This window comes from Lepisosteus oculatus, chromosome 11 (genome assembly GCF_040954835.1).
Source record: "Lepisosteus oculatus isolate fLepOcu1 chromosome 11, fLepOcu1.hap2, whole genome shotgun sequence".
NCBI lineage: Eukaryota > Metazoa > Chordata > Actinopteri > Semionotiformes > Lepisosteidae > Lepisosteus > Lepisosteus oculatus.
Window position 1 is genome coordinate 37,261,962 of NC_090706.1, and position 11,226 is coordinate 37,273,187.

The following is an 11,226-nucleotide window of genomic DNA, read 5'->3' on the forward strand; positions in this document are numbered from 1 at the left end:
TTCTGGAGAGCGAATGTGTTTTAAAGTCAGTCTGTGGCAATCATTTATAACGCATGTCATTTTTACAAAGTAAAAAATGCATAACTCAATCTCTTCTGAGGAGAAGTAGCCGAGCTATCTGAAGATAGCTAGGATACTGTAGGATTCCCAGATGATTAAACACAGAGAGGCAGAGGGTGAGAAAACACTGCCATTAGCAAGCTGAGGGACAAGAAATGGTGGATGAACCAGCAGCTCTGGGAACTGAGCACACATGTGCACTACATCCTGCTTACAGGAAGACATCCCCCTGCGGAACACAAAGAAGAGGGGCTGCAGATCAAACCCAGATAAAGGAGTTTTATCTTAATATATCTATACACCACTCTTGAGCTTTTAATCACACCCATTCCCATTTAATTTAAAATACAAAGACTATTTTCTAGTCTTTAAACAGGAAGAACCATTATCTAGCTTCAAAATCATTTATCATGTGGATTTAAGCCCTGAATAATCTTTCTGCCATTTTTTATAAATGTTATTATATACTGTTCTTCTTTTAAACACCACAAACATATTCCAGAGAATGTCCTGGGGTTGTGAAATATATAACTTTTTAAAGCACTCGAAATTGCAGCGATGTAACCTTTATGATTTGTAAAGCTGTCTAAAATTAGATGCATATTTACTAGAGAAATGAGAGAAACTGGACATTTTCATTAGATATAGATGCATTTTTTCAAAATGTGTGTGTGGAAAAAATGCTCCAATTTAATTTAATAGCCCTTTGAACATTCATTTTGAAACTGGGATTTCTGTAATTTTTTGAGTCCTGTAAATACTGTTACTCTTTGTTTATAAGACAAACTTGAGAGTCATTCAGTTTGTCTGTTTAATCTTGGAAACATTACACAGAAATCTCAGCCCTTCTCATTTTCAAATGTTAATTTCCAGCAGAAAAACTGAGCCAACTGTCATATTATCAAATTTTGAACATATCGTATCACTTCTATACCTGTACTGTGATTTCAATACCAACCTATTAGATATTGCTGTGTTAAAACTTGGTATATTTGTCTTTTACATATTCTTAGGTCAAGACAGCACTTATTTATCTTATTTGTTCTGTGATTATTTTTAATCTGTGCTTATAAATTAATGAGGTAAAAACTAATCCACAAAAACACTACAAATTAAAATTCCAGTGTAACAGTCTGGTGGCAGTATAGACAACGGGAAGAGTATGACATCTTTTAGAACATCTTTTAATTAAAGTTGAATTAAATTAAGAGAAGCGCAACGTTTTATATTTCTACTTTCTGTATCAGAGGTATTGATAGTCAATTTAGTTGAAAAAAAAAAACATTTCAGGAAAATTCTCCAGAGGTCAGCCACTGATAACGGGGATGACAGCAGCTCGTGTGGTCTCCAAGATTAAAACTGTCCTCCAATGTGAAAAGGGAACTCTGTTTGCGTTGCGGGTTCACATCAGCCCTCTGTGCTTGTGTCTCCGCAGCCTGAGGAACTGGGCCAGGAGGCCACAGAGGAGCCGATGGGGGAGCCTCTCATCGAGCCCGAGGGGGAGACTTACGAAGAAGCTCCACAGGTGAGTGTGCTGTCGGGGGCCGAGAGTGAGCCCTCCCCGACCGGCTCGCTCAGGCCTCGGGGACTACTGCGCTAGCCAGAGGATTAGACCAGCATTTCACAGAAAAAGTATTAGTTTGTTAGAGAAGTAGCTACCTGTCCCAATTTTTTATTATTATACTTACACTTAAGAGTATATTGCTCTTTTCTGGACACTCCTCTCAGAGCACTGCACAGGTAATGGGGACTCCCCTCCACCACCACCAGTGTGCAGCCCCACCTGGATGATGTGACAGCAGCCATAGTGCACGCTTATGCTCCGACACTCCAGTTATCAATGGAGAGGAGAATAGTAATCAAACCATTTCTTAGATGGGGATTATTAGGAGGCTGTTTATGGCCAGGGGGAATTTGGGCCAGGACACCAGGGAAATGCTCCTACTCTTTTCGAGAAAGAGCCTGGGATTCTTAATGATCATGGAGAAACAGGACCTCAGTTTTACATCTCATCTAAAGGAGAGCGTCTTTTTGATAGCTTAGTGTCCCCGTCACTGTACTAGAGCATTTGGACCCACACAGACTGCAGGGTGAGCGCCCCCTACTGGCCCCACTAACACCTCTTCCACCAGACTCACACCTGCTGAGCATCAGTGGGATGCCAGTTATGAGTTGCAAGGTGAAATGGCTGCTGGCTTTAAATAAATCAGGGGGTTGAGGCTCGTCAGAATTTATACATGTACTGTATTTGTTCTTTTTAAATTGTGACACAATCTTCTGTAGCCAAGTCTATTGTTATAAGCCTGGCTGTATATATTCTAGCACATTGCTGTGAATACCCAAACCCTAGAAGGAATTACACCTCTTTGTTTAGAATAAGAGTGTGAATGCTGCTGTAGAGCTGTTGTTCTCTAAATTGGAGGAAGGAAGACTACAAGGAGCTCATTCGCTGCACATCAGTGAAGATGGAAGAGGCACTCCTAGCCATAATATATTCATATGAAGTGCTTCTAGCAATAAGAGAAATGCACAGTCCAAAAGACATTCCATTTATTCATGAATCAAGATTGCATGCTATTAATTCCTGTGTAGTTATGACTAGTTTTAGACAAAAATCAGAAAACAAATTATGTTTTTGATAGAAGAGACAGAGGTTTCTAGTTGCCTACATGTGTATGTTTGAGCGTTCAGCTATTTAAAATCATTTCAGAAATGCAGACATGCTAAAATGTTGAAATGCAACTTTAAATTCATGATGCCAGTACATTGAATTTAACTGGAAACCATTAGTGACAAAATCAAAAAGAAAATCTGTAAAAATATTTTGATTCCTAAGTATAAATTAGAATTTATTTTCTACTGCTGCAGTAGATGCTTTCTTGTTGTATGCGTTTACTGTGCCTTACACAAAGTATGAATGCTCACATTGCTCCTGTTAAATGCAAGAGCATTATTATTTTTACTTCACAAAGCCTGCACAAGTTCTCAAGCCTTAACCATACTTGTAAAGTCTTCAGTGTGCTTGGAGCGTGCTAATTCTGAAAAGGCTTAGAAAATTGCCCAGTATCTCTCCCTCCCCTCCCCCTTCATCTCCATCTTCCTCCTCCCTCCCCCATCCCTTTTCCTCTCCAAGCCAGCTGTTACTGAGCACGTGGGCGTAGTGGTGATGTAAAGATATGTAGTGCATTGTGGGAAGCACCAGGGATGCTGCCCTCATTGCTTTAAACAAGGATCCTTAGGAAAACTAAGAGCAGCACAGCATCTCTCATGATAACGATGCCACGCTGTGGCAAGATCCACACAGCACTTCTGAACACAATCAAGAACAAATGGCCTCTTGTGTATCTCTGCCCCACCAATAGTGGCCTGAGTATGCAAATGAGAAATAAACAAGATAATTTCAAAGGCAGTGTTAATATGCCCTAACCTTGCAATACTCCTGCATCAGTCTGCTTTCGCTGTGGCCAAGTAGAGGTGAGGCTGTCCTCTTGTGGCTGGTGGAAGCCACTGCAGCACAAAGCAGTAGAATCTATTTCAGAAAGAGAGCAGTTAATATCGACTTAAGGAACACATCTGCAAAATAATTGTTTGTAATGCAAGAAAGTTTATTTCTTCAGTATTCACCTGTGTTCAGAAATGAGAGAAGATCAGAAAATGGACAGCTTGGTTATTGCTGAAACATAAAAGAAATAGATTTCTAAAATATTACACAACGTGAGACCTATGTTGTACCACCCTATATTCAGTCATTTGTAAAGTCTTATAAATATTAGAAGACATTTAAGATACAGGGAAGTAATGTTTACCTCTTAAACATGTACAGTATGTAGCTGTAGATGTAAGTATCATAACATTTTAAATTAGCGTACAAGAAATTCTAATGTCTGTTAAAGTGAAGGAGCGTTCAATAATTGTAGGTATCATTGTCCTGAAAGTGTAATTGTAGGCACAATTATCATGGCTTCTGTGAGTCTTGTTAAGAGTTTATAAATATCTGTGAATTTTCTTTTAATTTCTGTCCCAGAAGGCCTTATCTTCACCACGATACTGATATCCATACAAAGGTTATAGAGGGCCTCAGTTACTGGATCAACAGGGGCTTGTTTCACAGTCATTCCAAATAATATCAATAGTCACAATTAAGTGCTTTTGTAGTGTAGTTTTGTTCCACCAGCTATTTATAGGTGTTCAATCTTCCTAATAAGGATTGAAATAAAGAGAAAAAATATGGTTCAATTATAAACTCCTAGCAACATATGTGAATTTTCTGTATAAAGCTATATATTTAGAAGCAGAAATATGTGTCCCTTAACAGTCTTAATAAAATAGTAAAAACCTTATTTCATATATCAAGGTGCTGATACTTTGTTGGGTAAATGTACCTGTCAATGACAGTAAAGCTGCAAAATCAGATAGCTTTTTAGTTTTCTGACAAGGTGTGGTACAAGACATGCACCCTGTGGGTTTCATTGCAGATTTTGGACATGACTGATGTGCTTGCAATTGTATTTCATTCAAGAATCTCCTAAGAATCGTTAACTGTACAAGTATTGTACTGATCTGCCCTTTAGACAACAAGATCCTGCTTTCTCAAATAGTGCTTTTGCTTTGCTCAACATTTTTGAGTACAAGACTCACGTGACATTTATGGATATCTCACGAGGACACTTAAAAAGCTTGAATGAAATGACTATGGCACTAATTTCTGTTCTCTGACAATGTCCAGAGTGAAAATGTACATTAAACACAATGAAAACTTGATGTTTTATCATCTCAGTTATTCAATGTCTTTCATGTTTGCAGGAGGAATACCAGGATTATGAACCAGAAGCGTAAACATCACCAATTCCCTGCCCCTGTCTGACCAGCAGCAGCACAATAGTTAAAATAGTTATCAATAAAAGGACAACTCCCTAACCCTCACAGTCACCCCTGGTGCAAAACAAATCCCAAGGATCTTCCTTAAAGAAAATGGAAAAAAAAAACTTTTAATAACTGATTTGAATCGTCATGTTTTCTGTAACGTGTTTGTTTCAGATATTTATTGAATAATTTGTCAGCCAGGCCTCACTTCCTTGTTTCCCTCCCAACGAAGTGAGGTCTGAGCTCAGTACGTGAATCTTTGTACTTGTGTACTTGTGTGTATGTGCGTGTGGTATAGATGTTTTGTATCTTCCAATAAAACTCAAAGATGCATATACAAGAACAATAATCCTATATAGCTGTACAATGCTTGTATGTGAGTTATCTTTTTTTATTTAATGACTTGATTATTTGGTGTTTCACATTAGGATTTTTTTACATTGTATCTTTACAGTTGCTTGTGATATCATTCCAGTGAGGCATTCATTAGAAACTGACAAATCTATATATATATATTTGTGCGTGTATGTATTGATGATCAAAAATATTCAAAGTTAGTGTACGTGTGTCTTAAAAAAGAATATTGAGTGAAATGCCTGTCAGTTCAACATGTGCTTTAAAAAAAAAAAAGAGAGACAATGCAGGAATGATCAACACTAAATACCTATGTGTCAAACCAGATACATTCTCTGTAAATAAAAAGAATAAAGAAAAAAAGTTGCGTTTTACTCTTGCTTGTGTTTGTTTGATTTTTGCATTGATAGACGTTCCCAAGGTATTAAAACAGATTGGTAATGAGGTAAACAACAAAAAAAAGAGAACACAGCCAATGCCTGTCACTAGTTGTGCAATGAAGTGCCAAATGAATGATATCAGCAAAGATTAAATATCTCCAGGATGTCTCCTCTGCCAGCACTGTACCAGCTTTAGAAAAACATGCTTGCATTAGCACACAGAATAGAGCACATCACCAGATAAGCTCATTTTTGAAATGCCACAGTAATCTCTTCCTTTTCACAGTTTTTCATCCGTAATCACGTCGGTGTGTACTGGCTCAGGCTGGCTGCCCCCAGGGGCTTCAGTGGGGAGGGTATTAAATGGGCATTTTGTGAGTGGCATTCCTGATGCCAGGGCAGTCCTGCAGCCAAACAGCTATCAGCCATGGCCTCTGTGAAGAAGTCTCTCGAAGGACTCAAAGGGACAACGCAGGCAGCTGCTAAGGGAGTCACCGATTCTGCTGGTAAGAAAACGTCTAACGCTGAATCCCACTATCTCTCAACTTAACTCCAGTCTAAGGTCTAATGTTGACATCCGTCCATGTGGAAATGCTGCGTTAAGGCCACTTCATGGCACAGAACCCTTTTTTAAGAGTTCCCTTCTCGTTGTTGCATCACACCGTTAAGCTGTTGTCACCTGCAAAACGTTAGATCACAGGGGAAAAAAAAGAAGACTGAAGACTTCTTGTCGGCTCTGTGCGCGTTTTAGATTTTTATGACAAAAGTTCTCCAAGCTTCTTAATTGAATAAGTCACCAGTGTAAGTGGTTAAGATTTGTTCTTGGGGTGTAGAAATTGCTGTCTTAAGGGTGACCCATTAAACCCTCTGAAAAGTTCATCTCTGGGGTTGTCCAACCCTAGAACATACAACAGCATATGTCCACATATTGATATGTTTTCAAAAATGTAACTGGAATTTGAGTATACCTTTCCTATGTTAGTTGTTCCCACTCTGGATCCTAGAATACTACTGTCTCTTTTGTTTTTCAGCAGAGCTCTTAATTAAAAATGATTGAATTGTTAATGTAACCAATTGCTTGATTTTATCCATATTGTGCACTCAGATCTCATTTTCAAAGAGATTGTTTCTTTCTCTTAGCTTTCTGAACAAACTTTGACCAGTTATCAGTTAAAGATATATATAAAGTAAGTGCAATAACTATCATTTCAGGTATTTATAGTTTTATTAACTCACTAGTTAAAATCCAGATGGTCATTTAAACAATAACCCTTGTTATCGGGAGGGGTCCTGAAAACAAGCATTTTACACAGGGTTTAATCTAACCTATTCTAAAATTATTTAAGAGTTGGAAATATTTAAAAATAGTTTAAAGATTCAGCAAGTCTAAATACTAAATGGAATGAAAACAAAGACACATTTGTTCTCCAGTACCAAGACTAGGAAATATTTAGTCACATGCCATTGTTAAAACAGCTCAGTTATCTTAAAATCTAGTGGAGTTTTTTTATATTGTTGTTTTTTCAGTCTCCTGTCTTCAAAAAATATTCTAAGGCACAATTTAAAATAATCTTTATCACATTTAAAATCAATATAAGCATCTGTCTAGATTACTGATGACAATAAAGGTTAGTGGATTAAGTAACACATTCCTCTTGTAGGAAAAGGTCAGTCTGAAATTCATACTTTACACTGCAGCCAACAATAACTTATTTTCATCATTAGATATTGAATTAAGGAATTTATGTAGCTTTAGTCTAAACTTAACTTTCTGCAGAAATACACATATTAAATAAACATCAAAATCTGAAGAATAGCCAAAACATAATACTGTACAAAGCAAATGAAGATACCATAATTGACAGAGACTACTGTTTGCTATGGAGAAAAGAATGAAAGAGAATTAAAGCTTTCCTTCTTCTTTTAGAGACCTAAAACTTGCCTCGTAATGTGGAACACCATACATGATCTTGAGCTACAAAATGAAACAAACAGCTCACTTATCATTGCAATAACTTCGACAGGAACTAGGGAGCACACCTTGATGGACAAAAAAACAAACAGCATTCATTGTCGCTTTTTTAATTGAAGAACATATTTATTCAAATGACAGCTCTCAATGCCTGTTCTATTCATTTTAACTCTTTAAATCATTCAGGCGTTGCTTAATGTTGCTGTACTGTTTTTCAACCATGTCTCGTCATTTACATTTGTAGTCTTGCTTCAAACTGTCTAATGTCATTCATCAAACTGGGAGAAACTTTGGCTGTTAAAAGGTTTTTTATGAAGGAACATTCAGAGTTTAATTCTATGCTGAAAAAAAAAACACAAAAAATGGTTTCCCCATAAAAAAGTCTTCTTTTTACTGTTCACAGTGGAATTAACCTTTACTTGCTCCTCTGTTGCTCGCATGCTAACACAGCTATCTGCTCTAAAGTGTTTTGAAGCCAGTCCAACTGCTCCAAATCCATTTACTAAAATTATGAAGGCACTTTTTGTAATAAAGTGCAATACAAATTAAATGAATTATGTTCATATTTCAGAAAAAAACACGTCCTTTAGACTGAGCATATCTAGGACTTTACCTAGATTAGACATGTGAAGAATTTTGCAAATTAGAATAGAATAAATCATAATGTACTACTTAAAGAGGCTGTAAAAGGAATGACATAATGCATTCAGACATAATTAACTGCACAAAGCAAAAGGTCAACTGATAGAATCAATGCATTTTCATAAGAAATTAAATGTATTTCTCTCTGTTTGCATTTCAGTCCAAGCAGCACAAGAGGCTGTGCAGCAGGTGGCAGAGTCATCCAAAGAAACAACAAAAATGGGTATATCTCTTCTAGTACCAGCTCTGCCATTATACCAGCTCAGCCACTGCCAGCATTCATCTGTTGTTATGTTTACCGAGCTTCATAGCTGACCTGCATGGCCAAACCGATTTTTCAAACCCTAGGGATTTCTAAATCCTTTAACAAATACACTTTGTGGATGTTTAAAGAAAGTAGGGAGAGTTTCATACGGTACATTTCATTTTTAAACTTCCTACACTAGTTACCTTTTCATTTGGTCTGTCAAGGGCAAGTCACCCTACCTAAATACATTTAAGTTATTATTGAATGTGCAAGGCCATGGCAGAGTGGTAGGGCAGTGACTGAGCAATCAGCAGCTGAGCTTTCAGGTTATCCGTCCTTCAAAGCAGCGTGATACAGGACCGGTTCTCGACCAGGAACCCACAGGGATCCCATAGACCATCCCCCGTCGTACCCTTGAGTTAGAGAGGGAAAACCTCCATGGGTTTGCTTCAGCACATCGTGTAGCCCGGTTATGGGAAGGCATCCAAACCAAAACCGAGATGGCTTAGTCATCCAGGCATGAACTGATCCAATTCACTAGTTGAACAGAGGGCCTAACAGGGACGCTCACTCATGTGCCTTCTCCAATGTGCCTTGCACAGCAGACATGTGCAGTATAGGACAGCTGGAATCAGACACACGTTCAGTTTTATGTTGCTGCTGCTCTTCAAAGTGGTGTTTCAAATCAAAGTCCCTGTGCAATTGACGGGGCTCACAATGTCATAAACTCAGGTGGTATACTTAGTAAAGAGTGGTGGAGCTTATGGTTATGTAACAGTGCAGGGGAGTCACAATTGCAATGACATCACCACAACAATAGAAAATAATCGGGTTTTGGGTTTGTATGCTTGTGATCAGTAGCTGCAATAATAAATATTTCTTATGCTTAATTCAGATTTGCTTCTGCATTATTTTTTTTAAAAAGGGTCCCCATTGAAATATCATCAAACTTCAAACAAGGCTTCTCTGTTTATATTTTCAGCTGCAGATGAGGCCTCCAAGCAGACTCAGAGTGCCATAGGCACAGCTGCAGGCAAAGCAACAGATGCCATCAAGGAATTTGGACAACAACTTGGTCCAAAATGAGGAGAGACAAATTCCCTATGATCTCATGTAAATGCCGCAGTCTTGACAGACTGAAATGGACTTGGTATTAGAAAAAATATATAAAATTATTTTATATTTTTGCTAATTAATAAGCAAACAAGCTGAAGAAGTAAGACTTTGTAATACTGACATGGGACTAATTCCGCTGCAGAAGTAAAATTGAGATTATGCATTTAGATAACACTTACACTTTGTCCTTGACAGATCTGTTTTCTTTTTATGCAGTACGTAACCATAATTAGGGGATGGAAATGCAAGGGGAAAAAAATTCGTTTTCACAATTCTAGTACATTTCTTGATGAAAATCCAAACAGGCCTGCAATCCTAAAATGAGAAAGGTTACTTTACCTTCTGTAATTTCTAGAAGCAGTCTATCACCCAACAAAAAAGCTGTGACAGTTAATTTGAGCTTTTTTGTATTTTTTCACACATTTTTATGTTTGCTTGATCTCCCCAGCCTGTGATTTTTCATTTTCACCTTACCTCATTCTTTAGAGATAAGGCACTGCTGTGATAAGCTAGTGTCTTTAGGAAGACAAACCAAATATACCAATGTAGACATACAGTATAGTGCTGTCCTTGGGATCTTTTCATAAAAGCAAGCAATCTTACACATTTTATTTATTTTGGAAATGTTGCTTTAGTCTATATACTGTATGTACCTGAAGAAATTCGAATGCTGCGATGTCTTTTTGAAAAAGGAACAGTCGAACACAAAGAATCTGTATTCAAAAATGTCTCCATAAAGACTAACAGTTTTTGTACTTGTAGTTTCACAGTAAACAATTTAAAAACCTTGGTTGGTGATACATTTATGAAATTATTGTAACTACTAGGATTGAGTGGCCTTTAAGCTCGAAGAATAAAATGTTCCAAGAAACAGTAATGGTTTCTTCCTTTATTTGTGGTTAACAAACGTCACATTGGAGCATTCTACTTACATCAGTCCTTGTTTAAAGTACCCAAGCAAGAGATCAAACTTTATTAACAAACAAAACCAACACGATGCTACTGTAGAAGATCACAACAAACAATCTTCGTATTTCCTGAGTACAAACAGGTGGTGTTTACTGCACCTCTTGGAATAAAACCATTTACCTAAATAGTAATCTGGGAAAAATAGGTTTTTACGCTCAGTGAAAGGGGTTGAGCGGTTAAAATTTGCCCATTCACTCCTGACTCTTTTAGGCATCAAATTTGTAAATGCAATGGTACTGAAAACTCTCTGAGCCCAGGTAGGATAACTGATTTCAGAAAAACTGGTTTCACATCATGAACTAACTGGACAATCGAACATTGGAGTTTGGAGACCCAGTTTTAATGCCACAGTTTTATGTTGTTGTTTTGTTTGTTAGACCTAAAATATTTGAAGTCTTTAACTTCAGAAATAGGTTTTCTTTTTACGATATTTCGTCTGCATGTCCGTTTATGTATGTTTCCCGCTTCTGTTTTATTTCTTAAGCTTACATTCTGATTTAGGATGTAAACTGTTCTGAAAAAAAAGCTTTTTAACAATTATTCTCAAAATGATTCTGTGGCATATACAGTCGAGAAGCAAACTGAAGGCAGATTGCACTGGAGTCCAATATTGCTGCGCTGCA

General features: G+C 37.4%; 2 protein-coding genes across 3 annotated transcripts in view; both read left to right on the top strand.

Moving 5' to 3' along the window:
- The window catches only part of sncb (synuclein, beta), a 30,126-nt gene extending 24,475 nt beyond the window's left edge, over positions 1–5,651 (top strand). For both annotated transcript variants that reach the window (XM_006631925.3, XM_015350047.2), the window contains exons 5-6: positions 1,496–1,585; positions 4,864–5,651. In XM_006631925.3, coding sequence (XP_006631988.1) covers positions 1,496–1,585; positions 4,864–4,896 — 123 coding nt within the window. In that variant the 3' untranslated portion in view covers positions 4,897–5,651. The remainder of the gene's footprint in view (positions 1–1,495; positions 1,586–4,863) is intronic.
- An 82-nt stretch (positions 5,652–5,733) lies between these two features.
- On the top strand, positions 5,734–10,511 carry adirf (adipogenesis regulatory factor). The gene is made up of 3 exons (XM_069196168.1): positions 5,734–6,163; positions 8,432–8,494; positions 9,501–10,511. Exons 1-3 carry the CDS (start codon positions 6,085–6,087, stop codon positions 9,602–9,604), a joined length of 246 nt encoding a protein of 81 aa, XP_069052269.1. The 5' UTR covers positions 5,734–6,084; the 3' UTR covers positions 9,605–10,511.
- Positions 10,512–11,226: the final 715 nt, after the last annotated feature.